The sequence below is a fragment of the Gobius niger genome (genome assembly GCF_951799975.1).
Source record: "Gobius niger genome assembly, chromosome: 14".
NCBI lineage: Eukaryota > Metazoa > Chordata > Actinopteri > Gobiiformes > Gobiidae > Gobius > Gobius niger.
In genome coordinates, this window is record NC_136865.1 from 33,129,531 (window position 1) to 33,153,912 (window position 24,382).

Here is a 24,382-nt window from a genome sequence, read left to right on the forward strand (position 1 = left end):
ACAAAAAATGACAAAAAACGTACAAAAAATGACAAAAAAATGACAAAAAATGACAAAAAAAATGACAAAAAATGACAAAAAAAATGACAAAAAAAATGACAAAAAAATGACCAAAAAATGACAAAAAAATGACAAAAAAATTACAAAAAATGAGAAAAAATGACCAAAAAATGACAAAAAAAAAGCCGCTGTCACGTGTTTTTATTTTTGTTTATATCTGTCTGTCGAATAAACGCTAAGTCCGTCTGTCAGGAAGCTGCTGAAGCTGAGCCTGAAGCCTCCGGAGAGAGCGGCGCCCCTGCTGGAGAGGTGGGGGAACAGCAGACCGGAGCTGGGCCCGTGCGGTAATGAATGTCTTTACTTCTTTACCCTGTTATATTATATTATATCTGTATTATATGTTTTCAGGAGGCTTCTCTCTGCAGTACCTGTGTGTGTGTGACCTCCTGGGGCTTCCGTACAGAGACGAGGTGCAGTGGGTGAGTCGGCATCAAACACCAGATGTTTATGGACCTGCTCCCGTTATTAAGTTCTGATCTGCTTCAGGACGTGGACACCATTTATCTGAGTCAGGACACGAGGGAGCTGACGCTGCAGGACTTCATCCACCTGGACAACAGGCGAGTCTGAAGCTGAAGGAGATGAAGACTGTGGATCGTCACTTTATTTTACTGTTGATTAATGACAAAAAATTACAAAAAATGACAAAAACTGACAAAAAAAACTGACAAAAAAATGAAAACAAAAAATTAAAAAAAAAATTAAAAAAAATGGGAAAAAAAATTGAAAAAAAAAAGAAAAAAAAAATTTTTTTTTTTTTTTAAATAAAAAAAACTGACAAAAAACTGAAAAAAAAAAGAAAAAATGACAAAAAAAATTACAAAAAATGACAAAAAATTACAACAAAATTACAACAAAATGACAAAAAATGACCCAAAAAAACTGACCACAAAAAACACAAAAAAATGACAATGTCTCTATAGTCCCTCTGTAGAAAAAAGCTGACAAAAAATTGACAAAAAAACTGAAAAAAATTTACAAAAAAATGACACAAAAATGACAAAAACGGACAAAAAAACGGACAAAAAAATGACTTTTTTTTAAAAAAAAATTTAAAAAATTTAGAAAAAATTTACAGAAAAATGACAAAAAAATGACCAAAAATTTACAGAAAAATAACAAATGAGAAAAAAAATGAGAAAAAAAAGAAAGAAAAAATGGAAAAATGAAAAAAAAGAAAAAAAAGATGAAAAAAAAGGCAAAAAAAATACAAAAAATTAGAAAAAAATTAAGAAAAAAATTAGAAAAAAATTACAGAAAAATGACAAATGAGAAAAAAAATGACCAAAAAATGACCAAAAACCACAACAAAATGGAAAAAAAATTAAAGAATAATAACAAAAAATGAGAAAAAAAAACAGACAAACGGGCAACAAAAGACAAAAAAACTGAAAAAATTACAAAAAAGTAAAAAAAATGAAAAAAAATGAACAAAAATGAACAAAAATTACATAAAAATTACAAAATATTTACAAATAAAATGACAAAAAAATGACAAAAAATGACCAAAAAATGACAAAAAAATATGTAATATAGTCCCTCTGTAGAAGAACCTCAGTGATGGAGCTGATGTTTTTCTGCTCTGGTTTGCAGGGATCTGGTCCCGATCATCTCAGCGCTGGAGTTTAACCAGTGGTTCATCAAACTCTGCGTGAAAGATCACAAACTGGTGACTTATGAAGATTATTATGATGATTATTGTTGTTTATTGTTGTTTATTATTGTGATTATTGTTGTTTATCGTTACATGTTGTGGTTTCAGTCGTCGGAGGCGAGCGAGGCGCTCCTCCGTGTGGTCGCTCGCTCCAGTCGCCTCGAGGAGCTGGTGCTGGACAACGCTGGACTGCGCAGGTCAGGCCTTCACAATAAAACACATGATTTACCTCATATACAGGAGGTCAGGCCTTCACAATAAAAGACACTATTTACCTCATATACAGCAGGTCAGGCCTTCACAATAAAAGACATTATTTACCTCATATACAGCAGGTCAGGCCTTCACAATAAAAGACATTATTTACCTCATATACAGCAGGTCAGGCCTTCACAATAAAACACATGATTTACCTCATATACAGCAGGTCAGGCCTTCACAATAAAACACATGATTTACCTCATATACAGCAGGTCAGGCCTTCACAATAAAGGACATTATTTACCTCATATACAGCAGGTCAGGCCTTCACAATAAAGGACATTATTTACCTCATATACAGCAGGTCAGGCCTTCACAATAAAAGACATTATTTACCTCATATACAGCAGGTCAGGCCTTCACAATAAAAGACATTATTTACCTCATATACAGCAGGTCAGGCCTTCACAATAAAAGACATTATTTACCTCATATACAGCAGGTCAGGCCTTCACAATAAAAGACATTATTTACCTCATATACAGCAGGTCAGGCCTTCACAATAAAAGACATTATTTACCTCATATACAGGAGGTCAGGCCTTCACAATAAAAGACATTATTTACCTCATATACAGCAGGTCAGGCCTTCACAATAAAAGACATTATTTACCTCATATACAGGAGGTCAGGCCTTCACAATAAAAGACATTATTTACCTCATATACAGCAGGTCAGGCCTTCACAATAAAGGACATTATTTACCTCATATACAGGAGGTCAGGCCTTCACAATAAAAGACATTATTTACCTCATATACAGGAGGTCAGGCCTTCACAATAAAAGACATTATTTACCTCATATACAGCAGGTCAGGCCTTCACAATAAAGGACATTATTTACCTCATATACAGCAGGTCAGGCCTTCACAATAAAAGACATTATTTACCTCATATACAGCAGGTCAGGCCTTCACAATAAAAGACATTATTTACCTCATATACAGCAGGTCAGGCCTTCACAATAAAAGACATTATTTACCTCATATACAGGAGGTCAGGCCTTCACAATAAAAGACATTATTTACCTCATATACAGCAGGTCAGGCCTTCACAATAAAAGACATTATTTACCTCATATACAGGAGGTCAGGCCTTCACAATAAAAGACATTATTTACCTCATATACAGCAGGTCAGGCCTTCACAATAAAAGACATTATTTACCTCATATACAGCAGGTCAGGCCTTCACAATAAAAGACATTATTTACCTAAGTTTTCAGTGTTTTATTCTGAAATCCTCCTGTTTTCACCGGTTTTATTCTGAAATCCTCCTGTTTTCACCGGTTTTATTCTGAAATCCTCCTGTTTTCACCTGTTTTATTCTGAAAATCTTCTGTTTTCACCGGTTTTATTCTGAAATCCTCCTGTTTTCACCGGTTTTATTGTGAAATCCTCCTGTTTTAACTGGTTTTGTTCTGAAATCCTCCTGTTTTCACCTGTTTTATTCTGAAAATCTTCTGTTTTCACCTCTTTTATTGTGAAATCCTCCTGTTTTATTGTGAAATCCCCCTGTTTTCACCTGTTTTATTGTGAAATCCCCCTGTTTTATTGTGAAATCCCCCTGTTTTATTGTGAAATCCCCCTGTTTTATTGTGAAATCCCCCTGTTTTATTGTGAAATCCCCCTGTTTTATTGTGAAATCTTCCTGTTTTCACCGGTTTTATTCTGAAATCCTCCTGTTTTAACTGGTTTTATTCTGAAAATCTTCTGTTTTCACCAGTTTTATTCTGAAATCCTCCTGTTTTCAGTGTTTTATTCTGAAATCCTCCTGTTTTCACCTGTTTTATTGTGAAATCCCCCTGTTTTATTCTGAAATCCTCCTGTTTTCACCAGTTTTATTCTGAAATCCTCCTGTTTTCACCTGTTTCATTGTGAAATCCTCCTGTTTTATTCTGAAATCCTCCTGTTTTCAGTGTTTTATTCTGAAATCCTCCTGTTTTCACCTGTTTTATTGTGAAATCCTCCTGTTTTCACCAGTTTTATTCTGAAATCCTCCTGTTTTCAGTGTTTTATTCTGAAATCCTCCTGTTTTCACCTGTTTTATTGTGAAATCCCCCTGTTTTATTCTGAAATCCTCCTGTTTTCACCAGTTTTATTCTGAAATCCTCCTGTTTTCACCTGTTTCATTGTGAAATCCTCCTGTTTTATTCTGAAATCCTCCTGTTTTCAGTGTTTTATTCTGAAATCCTCCTGTTTTCACCAGTTTTATTCTGAAATCCTCCTGTTTTCAGTGTTTTATTCTGAAATCCTCCTGTTTTATTCTGAAATCCTCCTGTTTTCACCTGTTTTATTGTGAAATCCTCCTGTTTTATTCTGAAATCCTCCTGTTTTCACTGGTTTTATTCTAAAATCCTCCTGTTTTCACCAGTTTTATTCTGAAATCCTCCTGTTTTCACCAGTTTTATTCTGAAATTCTCCTGTTTTCACCGGTTTTCTTCTGAAATCCTCCTGTTTTAACTGGTTTTATTGTGAAATCCTCCTGTTTTATTGTGAAATCCTCCTGTTTTATTGTGAAATCCTCTTGTTTTCACTGGTTTTATTGTGAAATCCTCCTGTTTTATTGTGAAATCCTCCTGTTTTCACCTGTTTTATTCTGAAATCCTCCTGTTTTCACCTGTTTTATTCTGAAATCCTCCTGTTTTATTGTGAAATCCTCCTTTTATTGTGAAATCCCCCTGTTTTATTCTGAAATCCTCCTGTTTTCACCTGTTTCATTGTGAAATCCTCCTGTTTTATTCTGAAATCCTCCTGTTTTCAGTGTTTTATTCTGAAATCCTCCTGTTTTCACCAGTTTTATTCTGAAATCCTCCTGTTTTCAGTGTTTTATTCTGAAATCCTCCTGTTTTATTCTGAAATCCTCCTGTTTTCACCGGTTTTATTGTGAAATCCTCCTGTTTTCACCTGTTTTATTGTGAAATCCTCCTGTTTTATTCTGAAATCCTCCTGTTTTCACTGGTTTTATTCTAAAATCCTCCTGTTTTCACCAGTTTTATTCTGAAATCCTCCTGTTTTCAGTGTTTTATTCTGAAATCCTCCTGTTTTCACCAGTTTTATTCTGAAATTCTCCTGTTTTCACCGGTTTTCTTCTGAAATCCTCCTGTTTTAACTGGTTTTATTGTGAAATCCTCCTGTTTTATTGTGAAATCCTCCTGTTTTATTGTGAAATCCTCTTGTTTTCACTGGTTTTATTGTGAAATCCTCCTGTTTTCACCTGTTTTATTCTGAAATCCTCCTGTTTTCACCTGTTTTATTCTGAAATCCTCCTGTTTTATTGTGAAATCCTCTTGTTTTCACCTGTTTTATTCTGAAATCCTCTTGTTTTATTGTGAAATCCTCCTGTTTTATTGTGAAATCCCCCTGTTTTATTGTGAAATCCCCCTGTTTTATTCTGAAATCCTCCTGTTTTCACTGGTTTTATTCTGAAATCCTCCTGTTTTATTGTGAAATCCTCCTGTTTTCACCTGTTTTATTGTGAAATCCCTGTTGCAGTGACTTTGCTCAGAAGTTGGCGGCGGCGCTGGCTCATAACCCCGCCTCCGCGCTTCACTCTCTGACGCTCAGTAACAACTCCCTCGAAGACAAAGGTGACGATCAAAACAAGCCCCTCATTTGCATATTCGCCCCGTTTATGTTAATGAGATGATGTCATGTGACGCAGGCGCGGCGGCCCTGGCTGCGCAGCTCGCCAAACTCCCCCTGGGCCTGAAGCGGCTGAACCTCTGCAGAACCGGACTCTCCCCCAAAGGTCTCAGGATCTATCGACTTTATTCAAAAACTGAACCATTGAAACTTTTGTGTCTCCGTGTTTCCTGCAGGAGTGAACAGTGTGTTTCAGTCTCTGAGCTCCAACCCCGTCATCAGCTCCAGCCTGAAGGAGCTCAACCTGTCGGCCAACTCGCTGCGGGGCGACGACCTGGGGGTGAGTCTGAGCGATCTGTCAGATAGATACAGACGCATCTCTGGAATCGCCCATATATGGTCATGTTTGAAAACAGTTAAGGGGGAAAACAATTTAAAAAAAAAGTAAACTTTCTCTAATTATTCAAAAACTACTTTAACAAATTCTGAATTATGAAAATAGTTTCTACTAAATAAAGATACAAAGACATGGGGAGGAGCAAAGTGGTTCAACAGCCCATAAATACATGAATAACGGAGAATGCTAACATAATGCTACATGTTAGCATCGGGCTAATGCTAACGGTTAGCTAGCGCTAGCTACAACTGCAGTTTTTTCACTTCTACTGAACAATCTGCTGTGAGAAAATATCCATATGGACCCGATTTAGACTGGACTTTATTTATGTGATAAATAAGTTCATATTCCACCAGAAAATGGCTCAAAAGAGGGAAAATTTGAATTTCCCTAAAGCGAAGCCACGCCCCCTTCTATGACGAGATGCGTCTGTGTCTATCTCTGTGTGATCCCTGTGATCTCACGTTCCTCCTCTGGTTCTTCAGCAGCTCCACAGTTTCCTGGGTGAAGCCAACGTTCTGGAGATGCTGGACGTTTCTCACAGCGACTGCTCCGTGGAACAGGTCTCACACAAACACTACAGCCTCACGAAGGGCAGTCGTCTGGACGGGGTTTTGTTACTACAGGACAATGTGTCGCTTTGCAAATATATCGCGATACTTTTGCTGCGATATTTGATCAAAGTATTGATACTTTAGATACTTTTCTGAATCAAGTCAAGGATGAATTAAAGTTGAAAGAATGAACTGATGAAACAGTGAATGTTTTCATCACAGACTCAGGATGAGTTTAGTTCTAACTGTGGTTCTTCTCATGGTCCCTGTGGTTCTTCTCATGGTCCCTGTGGTTCTTCTTATGGTCCCTGTGGTTCTTCTCATGGTCCCTGTGGTTCTTCTTGTCCCTGTGGTTCTTCTCGTGGTCCCTGTGGTTCTTCTTGTCCCTGTGGTTCTTCTCGTGGTCCCTGTGGTTCTTCTTGTCCCTGTGGTTCTTCTTGTCCCTGTGGTTCTTCTCATGGTCCCTGTGGTTCTTCTTGTCCCTGTGGTTCTTCTTGTCCCTGTGGTTCTTCTCATGGTCCCTGTGGTTCTTCTTGTCCCTGTGGTTCTTCTTGTCCCTGTGGTTCTTCTTGTCCCTGTGGTTCTTCTCATGGTCCCTCTGGTTCTTCTTGTCCCTGTGGTTCTTCTTGTCCCTGTGGTTCTTCTTGTCCCTGTGGTTCTTCTTATGGTCCCTGTGGTTCTTCTTGTCCCTGTGGTTCTTCTTGTCCCTGTGGTTCTTCTCGTCCCTGTGGTTCTTCTTGTCCCTGTGGTTCTTCTTGTCCTGTGGTTCTTCTTGTCCCTGTGGTTCTTCTTATGGTCCCTGTGGTTCTTCTTGTCCTGTGGTTCTTCTTGTCCCTGTGGTTCTTCTTATGGTCCCTGTGGTTCTTCTTGTCCCTGTGGTTCTTCTCATGGTCCCTGTGGTTCTTCTTGTCCCTGTGGTTCTTCTTGTCCCTGTGGTTCTTCTCGTGGTCCCTGTGGTTCTTCTTGTCCCTGTGGTTCTTCTTGTCCCTGTGGTTCTTCTCGTGGTCCCTGTGGTTCTTCTTGTCCCTGTGGTTCTTCTCATGGTCCCTGTGGTTCTTCTCGTCCCTGTGGTTCTTCTTGTCCCTGTGGTTCTTCTTGTCCCTGTGGTTCTTCTCGTGGTCCCTGTGGTTCTTCTCGTGGTCCCTGTGGTTCTTCTCGTGGTCCCTGTGGTTCTTCTCATGGTCCCTGTGGTTCTTCTCGTGGTCCCTGTGGTTCTTCTCGTGGTCCCTGTGGTTCTTCTCGTGGTCCCTGTGGTTCTTCTCGTGGTCCCTGTGGTTCTTCTTGTCCCTGTGGTTCTTCTTGTCCCTGTGGTTCTTCTCGTCCCTGTGGTTCTTCTTGTCCCTGTGGTTCTTCTTGTCCCTGTGGTTCTTCTCATGGTCCCTGTGGTTCTTCTCGTGGTCCCTGTGGTTCTTCTCATGGTCCCTGTGGTTCTTCTCGTCCCTGTGGTTCTTCTTGTCCCTGTGGTTCTTCTCATGTTCCCTGTGGTTCTTCTTGTCCCTGTGGTTCTTCTCATGGTCCCTGTGGTTCTTCTTGTCCCTGTGGTTCTTCTCATGGTCCCTGTGGTTCTTCTCGTGGTCCCTGTGGTTCTTCTTGTCCCTGTGGTTCTTCTTGTCCCTCTGGTTCTTCTTGTCCCTGTGGTTCTTCTTGTCCCTGTGGTTCTTCTTGTCCCTGTGGTTCTTCTCTTCCCTGTGGTTCTTCTTGTCCCTGTGGTTCTTCTTGTCCCTGTGGTTCTTCTCTTCCCTGTGGTTCTTCTTGTCCCTGTGGTTCTTCTTGTCCCTGTGGTTCTTCTTGTCCCTGTGGTTCTTCTCGTCCCTGTGGTTCTTCTTGTCCCTGTGGTTCTTCTTGTCCCTGTGGTTCTTCTCGTGGTCCCTGTGGTTCTTCTTGTCCCTGTGGTTCTTCTCGTGGTCCCTGTGGTTCTTCTCGTCCCTGTGGTTCTTCTTGTCCCTGTGGTTCTTCTTGTCCCTGTGGTTCTTCTTGTCCCTGTGGTTCTTCTCATGGTCCCTGTGGTTCTTCTTGTCCCTGTGGTTCTTCTCGTGGTCCCTGTGGTTCTTCTTGTCCCTGTGGTTCTTCTCGTCCCTGTGGTTCTTCTTGTCCCTGTGGTTCTTCTTGTCCCTGTGGTTCTTCTCGTCCCTGTGGTTCTTCTTGTCCCTGTGGTTCTTCTTGTCCCTGTGGTTCTTCTTGTCCCTGTGGTTCTTCTCATGGTCCCTGTGGTTCTTCTTGTCCCTGTGGTTCTTCTCGTGGTCCCTGTGGTTCTTCTTGTCCCTGTGGTTCTTCTTGTCCCTGTGGTTCTTCTCGTGGTCCCTGTGGTTCTTCTTGTCCCTGTGGTTCTTCTCGTCCCTGTGGTTCTTCTTGTCCCTGTGGTTCTTCTTGTCCCTGTGGTTCTTCTCATGGTCCCTGTGGTTCTTCTCGTGGTCCCTGTGGTTCTTCTTGTCCCTGTGGTTCTTCTTGTCCCTGTGGTTCTTCTCGTCCCTGTGGTTCTTCTTGTCCCTGTGGTTCTTCTTGTCCCTGTGGTTCTTCTCATGGTCCCTGTGGTTCTTCTCGTGGTCCCTGTGGTTCTTCTCGTGGTCCCTGTGGTTCTTTTCATGGTCCCTGTGGTTCTTCTCGTGGTCCCTGTGGTTCTTCTCGTGGTCCCTGTGGTTCTTCTTATGGTCCCTGTGGTTCTTCTTGTCTCTGTGGTTCTTCTCATGGTCCCTGTGGTTCTTCTCATGGTCCCTGTGGTTCTTCTTGTCCCTGTGGTTCTTCTCATGGTCCCTGTGGTTCTTCTCATGGTCCCTGTGGTTCTTCTTGTCCCTGTGGTTCTTCTTGTCCCTGTGGTTCTTCTTGTCCCTGTGGTTCTTCTCATGGTCCCTGTGGTTCTTCTCATGGTCCCTGTGGTTCTTCTTGTCCCTGTGGTTCTTCTCATGGTCCCTGTGGTTCTTCTCATGGTCCCTGTGGTTCTTCTCATGGTCCCTGTGGTTCTTCTCATGGTCCCTGTGGTTCTTCTCATGGTCCCTGTGGTTCTTCTCATGGTCCCTGTGGTTCTTCTCATGGTCCCTGTGGTTCTTCTCGTCCCTGTATTTCTTCTTGTCCCTGTGGTTCTTCTCGTCCCTGTGGTTCTTCTCATGGTCCCTGTGGTTCTTCTTGTCCCTGTGGTTCTTCTTGTCCCTGTGGTTCTTCTCATGGTCCCTGTGGTTCTTCTTGTCCCTGTGGTTCTTCTCGTCCCTGTGGTTCTTCTTGTCCCTGTGGTTCTTCTCATGGTCCCTGTGGTTCTTCTTGTCCCTGTGGTTCTTCTTGTCTCTGTGGTTCTTCTCATGGTCCCTGTGGTTCTTCTTGTCCCTGTGGTTCTTCTTGTCCCTGTGGTTCTTCTCATGGTCCCTGTGGTTCTTCTCATGGTCCCTGTGGTTCTTCTCATGGTCCCTGTGGTTCTTCTTGTCCCTGTGGTTCTTCTTGTCCCTGTGGTTCTTCTCGTGGTCCCTGTGGTTCTTCTTGTCCCTGTGGTTCTTCTCATGGTCCCTGTGGTTCTTCTTGTCCCTGTGGTTCTTCTCATGGTCCCTGTGGTTCTTCTTGTCCCTGTGGTTCTTCTTGTCCCTGTGGTTCTTCTCGTGGTCCCTGTGGTTCTTCTTGTCCCTGTGGTTCTTCTCATGGTCCCTGTGGTTCTTCTCATGTTCCCTGTGGTTCTTCTCGTGGTCCCTGTGGTTCTTCTTGTCCCTGTGGTTCTTCTCATGGTCCCTGTGGTTCTTCTCGTGGTCCCTGTGGTTCTTCTTGTCCCTGTGGTTCTTCTCATGGTCCCTGTGGTTCTTCTTGCCCTGTGGTTCTTCTTGTCCCTGTGGTTCTTCTCATGGTCCCTGTGGTTCTTCTCATGGTCCCTGTGGTTCTTCTTGTCCCTGTGGTTCTTCTCATGGTCCCTGTGGTTCTTTTCATGGTCCCTGTGGTTCTTCTCATGGTCCCTGTGGTTCTTCTCGTGGTCCCTGTGGTTCTTCTTGTCCCTGTGGTTCTTCTCATGGTCCCTGTGGTTCTTCTCGTGGTCCCTGTGGTTCCTCACAGACTGTAACGTGTCTCTGGTTCTCCTCAGCTCTGCTCGTCTCTGCTCAGGGGAAGCCTCCAACATCTGTCCGTCCTCAACATGTCCAAGTGTGTCTTCTCCCACAGGTCAGTGACGATATATGAGAGTTTCCGTTATATAATGATCATATATGAGGGTTTCTGTTATATAATGATCATATATGAGGGTTTCTGTTATATAATGATCATATATGAGAGTTTCTGTTATAATAATGATCATATATGAGAGTTTCTGTTATAATAATGATCATATATGAGTGTTTCTGTTATAATAATGATCATATATGAGAGTTTCTGTTATAATAATGATCATATATGAGGGTTTCTGTTATAATAATGATCATATATGAGAGTTTCTGTTATAATAATGATCATATATGAGAGTTTCTGTTATAATAATGATCATATATGAGAGTTTCTGTTATAATAATGATCATATATGAGAGTTTCTGTTATAATAATGATCATATATGAGAGTTTCTGTTATAATAATGATCATATATGAGAGTTTCTGTTATAATAATGATCATATATGAGAGTTTCTGTTATAATAATGATCATATATGAGAGTTTCTGTTATAATAATGATCATATATGAGAGTTTCTGTTATAATAATGATCATATATGAGAGTTTCTGTTATAATAATGATCATATATGAGAGTTTCTGTTATAATAATGATCATATATGAGAGTTTCTGTTATAATAATGATCATATATGAGGGTTTCTGTTATAATAATGATCATATATGAGGGTTTCTGTTATAATAATGATCATATATGAGAGTTTCCGTTATAATAATGATCATATATGAGAGTTTCTGTTATAATAATGATCATATATGAGGGTTTCTGTTATAATAATGATCATATATGAGAGTTTCTGTTATAATAATGATCATATATGAGAGTTTCTGTTATAATAATGATCATATATGAGAGTTTCCGTTATAATAATGATCATATATGAGAGTTTCTGTTATAATAATGATGATATATGAGAGTTTCTGTTATAATAATGATCATATATGAGGGTTTCTGTTATATAATGATCATATATGAGAGTTTCTGTTATAATAATGATCATATATGAGAGTTTCTGTTATAATAATGATCATATATGAGAGTTTCTGTTATAATAATGATCATATATGAGAGTTTCTGTTATAATAATGATCATATATGAGGGTTTCTGTTATAATAATGATCATATATGAGAGTTTCTGTTATAATAATGATCATATATGAGAGTTTCTGTTATAATAATGATCATATATGAGGGTTTCTGTTATAATAATGATCATATATGAGGGTTTCCGTTATAATAATGATCATATATGAGAGTTTCTGTTATAATAATGATCATATATGAGAGTTTCCGTTATAATAATGATCATATATGAGAGTTTCTGTTATAATAATGATCATATATGAGAGTTTCTGTTATAATAATGATCATATATGAGAGTTTCTGTTATAATAATGATCATATATGAGAGTTTCTGTTATAATAATGATCATATATGAGAGTTTCTTTTATAATAATGATCATATATGAGAGTTTCCGTTATAATAATGATCATATATGAGAGTTTCTGTTATAATAATGATGATATATGAGAGTTTCTGTTATAATAATGATGATATATGAGAGTTTCTGTTATAATAATGATGATATATGAGAGTTTCTGTTATAATAATGATCATATATGAGAGTTTCTGTTATAATAATGATCATATATTAGAGTTTCTTTTATAATAATGATCATATATGAGAGTTTCTGTTATAATAATGATCATATATGAGAGTTTCTGTTATAATAATGATCATATATTACAGTTTCTGTTATAATAATGAGAGTTTCTGTTATAATAATGATCATATATGAGGGTTTCTGTTATAATAATGAGAGTTTCTGTTATAATAATGATCATATATGAGAGTTTCTGTTATAATAATGATCATATATGAGAGTTTCCGTTATAATAATGATCATATATGAGAGTTTGTTATAATAATGATCATATATGAGAGTTTCCGTTATAATAATGATCATATATGAGAGTTTCTGTTATAATAATGATCATATATGAGAGTTTCCGTTATATAATGATCATATATGAGAGTTTCTGTTATAATAATGATCATATATGAGGGTTTCTGTTATATAATGATCATATATGAGAGTTTCTGTTATAATAATGATCATATATGAGAGTTTCTGTTATAATAATGATCATATATGAGGGTTTCTGTTATAATAATGATCATATATGAGAGTTTCTGTTATAATAATGATCATATATGAGAGTTTCTGTTATAATAATGATCATATATGAGAGTTTCTGTTATAATAATGAGAGTTTCTGTTATAATAATGATCATATATGAGAGTTTCTGTTATAATAATGATCATATATGAGAGTTTCTGTTATAATAATGATCATATATGAGGGTTTCTGTTATAATAATGATCATATATGAGAGTTTCTGTTATAATATTGATCATATATGAGAGTTTCTGTTATAATAATGATCATATATGAGAGTTTCTGTTATAATAATGATCATATATGAGAGTTTCTGTTATAATAATGATCATATATGAGAGTTTCTGTTATAATAATGATCATATATGAGAGTTTCTGTTATAATAATGATCATATATGAGAGTTTCTGTTATAATAATGATCATATATGAGAGTTTCTGTTATAATAATGATCATATATGAGAGTTTCTGTTATAATAATGATCATATATGAGAGTTTCTGTTATAATAATGATCATATATGAGAGTTTCTGTTATAATAATGATCATATGTTCGAGTTTCTGTTATAATAATGATCATATATGAGAGTTTCTGTTATAATAATGATCATATATGAGAGTTTCTGTTATAATAATGATCATATATGAGAGTTTCTGTTATAATAATGATCATATATGAGAGTTTCTGTTATAATAATGATCATATATGAGGGTTTCTGTTATAATAATGATCATATATGAGGGTTTCTGTTATAATAATGATCATATATGAGAGTTTCTGTTATAATAATGATCATATATGAGAGTTTCTGTTATAATAATGATCATATATGAGAGTTTCTGTTATAATAATGATCATATATGAGAGTTTCTGTTATAATAATGATCATATATTAGAGTTTCTGTTATAATAATGATCATATATGAGGGTTTCTGTTATAATAATGATCATATATGAGGGTTTCTGTTATAATAATGATCATATATGAGAGTTTCTGTTATAATAATGATCATATATGAGAGTTTCTGTTATAATAATGATCATATATGAGGGTTTCTGTTATAATAATGATCATATATGAGAGTTTCTGTTATAATAATGATCATATATGAGAGTTTCTGTTATAATAATGATCATATATGAGGGTTTCTGTTATAATAATGATCATATATGAGAGTTTCTGTTATAATAATGATCATATATGAGAGTTTCTTTTATAATAATGATCATATATTAGAGTTTCTGTTATAATAATGATCATATATGAGAGTTTCTGTTATGATATTGTTATATTTTGTGTTTCTGGTATAATAACAATGTGTGTTTCTCGTAGGAAGCTGAAGGAACTTCCGTCTGGATTCAAACAGTTCTTCAGCTCCGCCCTGAGCCTCAGCTCCGTGTCTCTGTCGGGGACGAAGCTGCCACTGGAGGCGCTGAAGTGAGGCCCCGCCCCTTTTCATGCCCCGCCCCTTTATGCCCCGCCCCTGTAGTAACTGTAGTACCCCCCTGTGTCCTGCAGGGCGCTGCTGTTGGGTCTGGGCTGTAACCCGAGCCTCAGTGAGGTCTCTCTGGACCTGAGCGGCTGCGACGTAAGAACCTGGTCCTCCTGGTTCTCCTGGTTCTCCTCCTCCTCCTCTCTGACTCTGGTTCTCCTGGTTCTCTCTCTCTCTGACTCTGGTTCTCCTGGTTCTCTCTCTCTCTGACTCTGGTTCCTCTGGTCCTCCTTCTCCTTTCTGACCCTGGTTCTCCTGGTTCTCTCTCTCTCTCTGACTCTGGTTCTCCTAGGGCTGTGCAATGAATCGAAATTCGATTACGATTTCGATTACAACAGTAAACGATTACAAAATTAGCATAATCGCAAAAAATCGATTATACATTTTTTTTTTTCAAATTTTTTTTTTTCAATTTTTTTCCACATTTTTTTTCTTTTTTGGTGGATTTTTGTCACTTTTTTGCTGGATTTTTGTCATTTTTTTTGATGGATTTTTGTCACTTTTTTGATGGATTTTTGTCACTTTTTTGATGGATTTTTGTCACTTTTTTGATGGATTTTTGTCATTTTTTTGATGGATTTTTGTCACTTTTTTGATGGATTTTTGTCACTTTTTTGATGGATTTTTGTCACTTTTTTGATGGATTTTTGTCACTTTTTTGATGGATTTTTGTCACTTTTTTGATGGATTTTTGTCACTTTTTTGATGGATTTTTTAAAGGCAACAAATAATCGTTTGAATAATCGTGATTTCAATTATGACAAAAATAATCGTGATTAATATTTTTTCAATAATCGAGCAGCCCTAGGTTCTCCTGGTTCTCCTCCACCTCTCTGACTCTTGCTCTCCTGGTTCTCTCTCTGACTCTGGTTCTCCTGGTTCTCCTCCTCTCTGACCCTGGTTCCTCTGGTTCTCCCCCTCCTCTCTGACCCTCCCGGTTCTCCTCCTCCTCAGCTGCGTTCTCCAGGAGCTCAGGTCTTGGAGGGCTGCATCGCGGAGATCCCCAACATCAGCAGCCTGGACGTGTCTGATAACGGTGGGACGTCACTCACACGCGCCCCCTTGTGTCCGGTCTGGGTTGTGACGGTTTGTTCTTCTGCCTCAGGGCTGGACCTGGACCTCCTCACGCTGCTCCAGTGGATCTCCAAGAACCGCTCCATCAAACACCTGGCTCTGGGCAAGAACTTCAGCGGCATCAAGTCCAAGTCAGACCCCACTCTGCATGTTTTAGCTGAGGAGAGGAAAATACAAACTCCCACCTGAACCGAGCATGTTTTCTCCAGTTTGGCTTTACCCCAATCCAAAAGCTTCTGGGGAAACGGTGTGAAAGAGCAACAAAACTGAGACGAAAACAATGATGGAAATGTGACAAAAAAGTAACGAAAAATGATTTTTTAAAAAGACAAAAAATGTGACAAAAAATTACAAAAAATGTGACAAAAAAATTACAAACATGTGACAGAAATTGACAAAATATGGATTTAAAAAAATGACAAAAGTTACAAAATGAGTTGAAAACCCCCCCAAAAAAGATGGAAAAAATCTGATAACGTGAGGAAAAAGATCCATTTAGATGAGTTTTGTAGATCTTAGCTTTCAAATGAGGTGTTAAACTGGCCTACAGGATTTGGGTAAAGCTGAACTGGAGAAAATGCTCTCAACCCTAGCAACAATAGCATCATTAGCAACATTAGCAACAATAGAATCATTAGCAACCTTAGCAACAATAGCATCATTAGCATCGTTAGCATTTTTAGCAACACCAGCATCATTAGCATCATTAGCAACATTAGCATAATTAGCAACATTAGCATTTTTAGCAACATTAGCATCATTAGCAACAATAGCATCATTAGCATTTTTAGCAACACTAGCATCATTAGCAACCTTAGCAACATTAGCATCATTAGCAACAATAGCATCATTAGCAACCTTAGCAACATTAGCAACCTTAGCAACAATAGCATCATTAGCATTTTTAGCAACACTAGCATCATTAGCATCATTAGCAACCTTAGCAACCGTAGCATTATTAGCAACAATAGCATCGTTTGAAACATTAGCAACATGAGCAACATTAGCATCATGAGCAACAATGGCAACATTAGCAACACTAGCATCATTAGCAACCTTAGCCATTTTAGCATCATTAGCAACCTTAGCAACAATAGCATCATTAGCATCATTAGCAACCTTAGCAACAATAGCATCATTAGCATTTTTAGCAACACTAGCATCATTAGCATCATTAGCAACCTTAGTATCATTAGCATTTTTAGCAACACTAGCATCATTAGCAACAATAGCATCATTAGAAACATTAGCAACATTACCAACATTAGCATCATTAGCAACAACAGCATCATTAGCAACCTTAGCAACAATAGCATCATTAGCATCATTAGCAACAATAGCAACATTAGCATCATGAGCAACAATGGCAACATTAGCAACACTAGCATCATTAGCAACCTTAGCAATTTTAGCATCATTAGCATCATTAGCATTTTAGCAACACTAGCAACATTAGCAACCTTAGCAATTTTAGCATCATTAGCATCATTAGCATTTTAGCAACACTAGCATCATTAGCATCATTAGCAACCTTAGCAACAATAGCATCATTAGCATCATTAGCATTTTTAGCAACACTAGCATCATTAGCAACATTAGCATTATTAGCAACAATAGCATCATTAGCAACCTTAGCAACATTAGCAACGTTAGCATCATTAACAACAATAGCAACATTAGCATCATTAGCAACCATAGCAACATTAGCAACATTAGCATCATTAGCAACAATAGCATCATTAGCAACCTTAGCAACAATAGCAACATTAGCATCATTAGCAACCATAGCAACCCCTGTAGGAGCCGCTCCTGCAGGAGCGCCGGACACACGGCAGGAGGTATCGGGACCTCATTAATGAGTACAAGCCTGTGGTATCGGCCCGATACCCGATACTGGTATCGGTGCATCCCCAGTTGTCGATCTGGACCAGCTCTAATGTCAGATGGTTTTGCTGTCGGCTGATGTTTGACCTTCATGGTGATGTCCCACAGAAACGTGTCTCAGGTCCTGGACCATCTGGTGCATCTGATCCAGGAGGAGGAGTCTGTGAGTCTTCAGGACAAAGTGAGTCTGTGGAAAGTTCTTTAAAGATCTAAGTGTTCTGTTGTGGTCCAGCCGCTGGCGTCTCTGTCTCTCGCCGACTCGCGGCTGAAGTCGGATCTGTCCGTGTTCCTGAACGCTCTGGGCAGTAACGCGTCTCTGACCCGCCTGGACATCAGCGGGAACGCCATGGGAGACCTGGGCGCCAAGCTCCTCGCCAAAGCTCTGCAGATCAACACCAAGCTGAGGTGGGTGGCACAGTGGTTAGGCTGTGCTGCTCTCACATGGGCCGAGTTACCGACTCACGTCTGATTCCAGGACGGTGCTGTGGGACCGGAACGGCGTGAGCGCTCAGGGGCTGCAGGACGTGGCGTCGGCGCTGGAGAAGTGAGTCTGTGGGACTGTGACGACCTCTGACCTTTACAGGAACTACACCGTCCGCTTCATACCGGACTGTAACGACCTCTGACCTTTACAGGAACTACACCGTCCGCTTCATGCCGGACTGTACCGACCTCTGACCTTTACAGGAACTACACCGTCCGCTTTATACCGGACTGTAACGACCTCTGACCTTTACAGGAACTACACCATCCGCTTCATGCCGGACTGTACCGACCTCTGACCTTTACAGGAACTACACCGTCCGCTTCATACCGGACTGTAACGACCTCTGACCTTTACAGGAACTACACCATCCGCTTCATACCGGACTGTAACGACCTCTGACCTTTACAGGAACTACACCATCCGCTTCATACCGGACTGTAACGACCTCTGACCTTTACAGGAACTACACCGTCCGCTTCATGCCGGACTGTAGCGACCTCTGACCTTTACAGGAACTACACCGTCCGCTTCATACCGGACTGTAACGACCTCTGACCTTTACAGGAACTACACCGTCCGCTTCACACCGGACTGTAACGACCTCTGACCTTTACAGGAACTACACCATCCGCTTCATACCGGACTGTAACGACTTCTGACCTTTACAGGAACTACACCGTCCGCCTCATACCGGACTGTAACGACCTCTGACCTTTACAGGAACTACACCGTCCGCCTCATACCGGACTGTAACGACCTCTGACCTTTACAGGAACTACACCGTCCGCCTCATACCGGACTGTAACGACCTCTGACCTTTACAGGAACTACACCATCCGCTTCACGCCGGATTGTAACGACCTCTGACCTTTACAGGAACTACACCGTCCGCTTCATACCAGACTGTAACGACCTCTGACCTTTACAGGAACTACACCGTCCGCTTCATACCGGACTGTAACGACCTCTGACCTTTACAGGAACTACACCGTCCGCTTCATACCGGACTGTAACGACCTCTGACCTTTACAGGAACTACACCGTCCGCTTCATACCGGACTGTAATGACCTCTGACCTTTACAGGAACTTCCCCATCCGCCTCATGCCGGACTGTAACGACCTCTGACCTTTACAGGAACTTCACCGTCCGCTTCAAACCGGACTGTAACGACCTCTGACCTTTAAAGGAACTACACCGTCCGCTTCATACCGGACTGTGACGACCTCTGACCTTTACAGGAACTACACCGTCCGCTTCATACCGGACTGTAGCGACCTCTGACCTTTACAGGAACTACACCGTCCGCTTCATGCCGGACTGTAACGACCTCTGACCTTTAAAGGAACTACACCGTCCGCTTCATACCGGACTGTGACGACCTCTGACCTTTACAGGAACTACACCGTCCGCTTCATACCGGACTGTGACGACCTCTGACCTTTACAGGAACTACACCGTCCGCTTCATACCGGTCTGTAACGACCTCTGACCTTTACAGGAACTACACCGTCCGCTTCATACCGGACTGTAACGACCTCTGACCTTTAAAGGAACTACACCGTCCGCTTCATACCGGACTGTGACGACCTCTGACCTTTACAGGAACTACACCGTCCGCTTCATACCGGACTGTAGCGACCTCTGACCTTTACAGGAACTACACCATCCGCTTCATACCGGTCTGTAACGACCTCTGACCTTTACAGGAACTACACCGTCCGCTTCATACCGGACTGTAACGACCTCTGACCTTTACAGGAACTACACCGTCCGCTTCATACCGGACTGTAGCGACCTCTGACCTTTACAGGAACTACACCGTCCGCTTCATACCGGACTGTAGCGACCTCTGACCTTTACAGGAACTACACCATCCGCTTCATACCGGTCTGTAACGACCTCTGACCTTTACAGGAACTACACCGTCCGCTTCATACCGGACTGTAGCGACCTCTGACCTTTACAGGAACTACACCGTCCGCTTCATACCGGACTGTAACGACCTCTGACCTTTACAGGAACTACACCGTCCGCTTCATGCCGGACTGTAACGACCTCTGACCTTTACAGGAACTACACCGTCCGCTTCATACCGGACTGTAACGACCTCTGACCTTTACAGGAACTACACCATCCGCTTCATACCGGACTGTAACGACCTCTGACCTTTACAGGAACTACACCGTCCGCTTCATACCGGACTGTAACGACCTCTGACCTTTACAGGAACTTCACCGTCCACTTCATACCGGACTGTAGCGACCTCTGACCTTTACAGGAACTTCACCGTCCACTTCATACCGGACTGTAACGACCTCTGACCTTTACAGGAACTTCACCGTCCACTTCATACCGGACTGTAATGACCTCTGACCTTTACAGGAACTACACCGTCCGCTTCATACCGGACTGTAACGACCTCTGACCTTTACAGGAACTTCACCGTCCACTTCATACCGGACTGTAACGACCTCTGACCTTTACAGGAACTTCACCGTCCACTTCATACCGGACTGTAATGACCTCTGACCTTTACAGGAACTTCACCGTCCACTTCATACCGGACTGTAATGACCTCTGACCTTTACAGGAACTACACCGTCCACTTCATACCGGACTGTAACGACCTCTGACCTTTACAGGAACTACACCGTCCGCTTCATACCGGACTGTAACGACCTCTGACCTTTACAGGAACTTCACCGTCCACTTCATACCGGACTGTAGCGACCTCTGACCTTTACAGGAACTACACCGTCCACTTCATACCGGACTGTAACGACCTCTGACCTTTACAGGAACTACACCGTCCGCTTCATACCGGACTGTAACGACCTCTGACCTTTACAGGAACTACACCGTCCGCTTCATGCCGGACTGTAACGACCTCTGACCTTTACAGGAACTACACCGTCCGCTTCATACCGGACTGTAACGACCTCTGACCTTTACAGGAACTTCACCGTCCACTTCATACCGGACTGTAGCGACCTCTGACCTTTACAGGAACTACACCGTCCACTTCATACCGGACTGTAACGACCTCTGACCTTTACAGGAACTACACCGTCCGCTTCAAACCGGACTGTAACGACCTCTGACCTTTACAGGAACTACACCGTCCGCTTCATACCGGACTGTAACGACCTCTGACCTTTACAGGAACTTCACCGTCCACTTCATACCGGACTGTAGCGACCTCTGACCTTTACAGGAACTACACCGTCCACTTCATACCGGACTGTAACGACCTCTGACCTTTACAGGAACTACACCGTCCGCTTCAAACCGGACTGTAACGACCTCTGACCTTTACAGGAACTACACCGTCCGCTTCATACCGGACTGTAACGACCTCTGACCTTTACAGGAACTACACCATCCGCTTCATGCCGGTGCCGATCGCCGACGCAGCGCAGGCTCTGAAGACCAACCCCGAGAAGACGGAGGACGCCCTGCTCAAGGTACGAGGCTCCTCCCCTCTCCAGTGACCCTGGTGCTCAGACTGTGGAGGCGTGGCTCCTCCTCCATGTCCTTTACCCTCTCCTCTCCTGTGACCCTGACGACTTTTTAGATGCTGGGTTAGTTTTTCAGATGAATAAACCCCTGGGCATAAAACAGAGCAAGAATCTCCAGAACTGTTAGCCACGAGTTAGCGGCTAGTTAGCAACATAAGCAACATTAGCAACAATAGCATCATTAGCATCATTAGCATCATTAGCAACATTAGCAACCTTAGCAACATTAGCAACATTAGCAACCTTAGCAACATTAGCATCATTAGCAACATTAGCAACATTAGCAACAATAGCATCATTAGCATCATTAGCAACCTTAGCAACATTAGCATCATTATCAACATTAGCAACATTAGCAACAATAGCATCATTAGCAACATTAGCAACATAAGCAACATTAGCAACAATAGCATCATTAGCATCATTAGCAACCTTAGCAACCTTAGCAACCTTAGCAACATTAGCATCATTATCAACATTAGCAACATTAGCAACCTTAGCAACATTAGCATCATTAGCAACATTAGCAACATTAGCAACAATAGCATCATTAGCAACCTTAGCAACATTAGCATCATTAGCAACATTAGCATATTTTGCGTCATCAGCAACATTAGCAACATTAGCAACATTAGCAACAATAGCAACATTATCACCATTAGCATCATTAGCATCATCAGCAACATTAGCAACAATAGCATCATTAGCAACATTAACAAAATTAACAACATTAGCAAATATAGCAACATTAGCAACCTTAGCAACATTAGCATCATGATCAACATTAGCATCATTATCAACATTAGCAACACTAGCAACATTAGCATCATTAGCATCATCCTGTGACCCCGGTGCCCTTCCTGTGGAGGCTCCTCCTCCATCGTCTGTCCTGGAGCTGTTGTTGTTTAAATAAAATCTGGAACAAACTCTTTCAGATGGAGCAGTTCCTTCTGAGGAACCACGAGACGCGCAAATACCTCCAGGAGCAGAACTACAGGCTGCAGCAGGGCATCGTTACCACGACAACACAGCAGGTAATACTCCCCACAGGCAGCAGGGGGCGCTACACCACAGCAACACAGCAGGTAATACTCCCCACAGGCAGCAGGGGGCGCCACACCACGACAACACAGCAGGTAATACTCCCCACAGGCAGCAGGGGGCACCACACCACGACAACACAGCAGGTAATACTCCCCACAGGCAGCAGGAGGCGCCACACCACAGCAACACAGCAGGTAATACTCCCCACAGGCAGCAGGAGGCGCTACACCACAGCAACACAGCAGGTAATACTCCCCACAGGCAGCAGGAGGCGCTACACCACAACAACACAGCAGGTAATACTCCCCACAGGCAGCAGGGGGCGCTACATCACAACAACACAGCAGGTAATACTCCCCACAGGCAGCAGGAGGCGCCACACCACAACAACACAGCAGGTAATACTCCCCACAGGCAGCAGGAGGCGCCACACCACAGCAACACAGCAGGTAATACTCCCCACAGGCAGCAGGGGGCGCTACACCACAGCAACACAGCAGGTAATACTCCCCACAGGCAGCAGGAGGCGCTACACCACAACAACACAGCAGGTAATACTCCCCACAGGCAGCAGGGGGCGCTACATCACAACAACACAGCAGGTAATACTCCCCACAGGCAGCAGGGGGCGCTACACCACAACAACACAGCAGGTAATACTCCCCACAGGCAGCAGGAGGCGCCACACCACAGCAACACAGCAGGTAATACTCCCCACAGGCAGCAGGGGGCGCTACACCACAGCAACACAGCAGGTAATACTCCCCACAGGCAGCAGGGGGCGCTACACCACAGCAACACAGCAGGTAATACTCCCCACAGGCAGCAGGGGGCGCTACACCACAACAACACAGCAGGTAATACTCCCCACAGGCAGCAGGGGGCGCTACACCACAACAACACAGCAGGTAATACTCCCCACAGGCAGCAGGGGGCGCTACACCACAGCAACACAGCAGGTAATACTCCCCACAGGCAGCAGGGGGCGCTACACCACAACAACACAGCAGGTAATACTCCCCACAGGCAGCAGGGGGCGCTACACCACAACAACACAGCAGGTAATACTCCCCACAGGCAGCAGGGGGCGCTACACCACAGCAACACAGCAGGTAATACTCCCCACAGGCAGCAGGGGGCGCTACACCACGACAACACAGCAGGTAATACTCCCCACAGGCAGCAGGGGGCGCCACACCACAACAACACAGCAGGTAATACTCCCCACAGGCAGCAGGGGGCGCTACACCACAGCAACACAGCAGGTAATACTCCCCACAGGCAGCAGGGGGCGCCACACCACAACAACACAGCAGGTAATACTCCCCACAGGCAGCAGGGGGCGCCACACCACAGCAACACAGCAGGTAATACTCCCCACAGGCAGCAGGGGGCGCTACACCACAGCAACACAGCAGGTAATACTCCCCACAGGCAGCAGGGGGCACCACACCACAACACAGCAGGTAATACTCCCCACAAGCAGCAGGAGGCGCTACACCACCACAACACAGCAGGTATTACTCCCCACAAGCAGCAGGAGGCGCTACACCACCACAACACAGCAGGTATTACTCCCCACAAGCAGCAGGAGGCGCTACACCACCACAACACAGCAGGTCATACTCCACAGGCGTCTCCAGGAGGTGGGGGCGTTCCTAGGAGGACTCAGGCAAACCTATCCCTAAAATGGCCGCCATCAGAGTTTTTACAGATTACTCAGAAATACGTGAATGTGCCAAGGCAACACTTCAGCCATGTTTTTAATGAGGGAGTGACAGAATAACATGATGGAAAGCTTGAAAAAGTCCATTTTGCATAACACCCCCCCCCCCCCCTTTAACCCTAGAACAGTTTGTTTGTACCTCTTTAGGAATCGTCTGTAGAAAAGGAGCCTTTGTAAAAGCAGAGCAGTGACTTTGATGCTAACAGTTTTTGCTTTAGCGACGCCTCAAACATCTGAACTGTGGTTTCCGTCTGCAAAACAGAAGCTCTCGTGTTCCTTCCGTTCTTCCGTCAGACGACAGAGAAGCAAAGAAACGGCCCCTCCCTCGCCGGAC

At 42.2% G+C, this 24,382-nt stretch overlaps 2 protein-coding genes across 2 annotated transcripts in view; both read left to right on the forward strand.

The window, feature by feature from the left end:
* The window catches only part of LOC306973774 (F-actin-uncapping protein LRRC16A-like), a gene marked incomplete at both ends in the record, with an annotated part of 33,428 nt that extends 15,479 nt beyond the window's left edge, over positions 1–17,949 (forward strand). The window contains 18 exons of the mRNA XM_079570767.1: positions 253–344; positions 409–479; positions 547–620; positions 1,654–1,729; positions 1,823–1,911; positions 5,467–5,561; positions 5,636–5,722; positions 5,793–5,896; positions 6,439–6,516; positions 10,559–10,635; positions 14,154–14,258; positions 14,340–14,409; positions 15,268–15,349; positions 15,419–15,518; positions 17,380–17,452; positions 17,504–17,676; positions 17,747–17,815; positions 17,907–17,949. Of these exons, the coding sequence (XP_079426893.1) occupies positions 253–344; positions 409–479; positions 547–620; positions 1,654–1,729; positions 1,823–1,911; positions 5,467–5,561; positions 5,636–5,722; positions 5,793–5,896; positions 6,439–6,516; positions 10,559–10,635; positions 14,154–14,258; positions 14,340–14,409; positions 15,268–15,349; positions 15,419–15,518; positions 17,380–17,452; positions 17,504–17,676; positions 17,747–17,815; positions 17,907–17,949 (1,558 nt within the window). The remainder of the gene's footprint in view (positions 1–252; positions 345–408; positions 480–546; positions 621–1,653; positions 1,730–1,822; positions 1,912–5,466; positions 5,562–5,635; positions 5,723–5,792; positions 5,897–6,438; positions 6,517–10,558; positions 10,636–14,153; positions 14,259–14,339; positions 14,410–15,267; positions 15,350–15,418; positions 15,519–17,379; positions 17,453–17,503; positions 17,677–17,746; positions 17,816–17,906) is intronic.
* Positions 17,950–21,149: 3,200 nt separating this feature from the next.
* The window catches only part of LOC306973775 (uncharacterized protein), a gene marked incomplete at both ends in the record, with an annotated part of 61,377 nt that continues 58,144 nt past the window's right edge, over positions 21,150–24,382 (forward strand). The window contains 2 exons of the mRNA XM_079570768.1: positions 21,150–21,224; positions 22,214–23,968. Of these exons, the coding sequence (XP_079426894.1) occupies positions 21,150–21,224; positions 22,214–23,968 (1,830 nt within the window). The remainder of the gene's footprint in view (positions 21,225–22,213; positions 23,969–24,382) is intronic.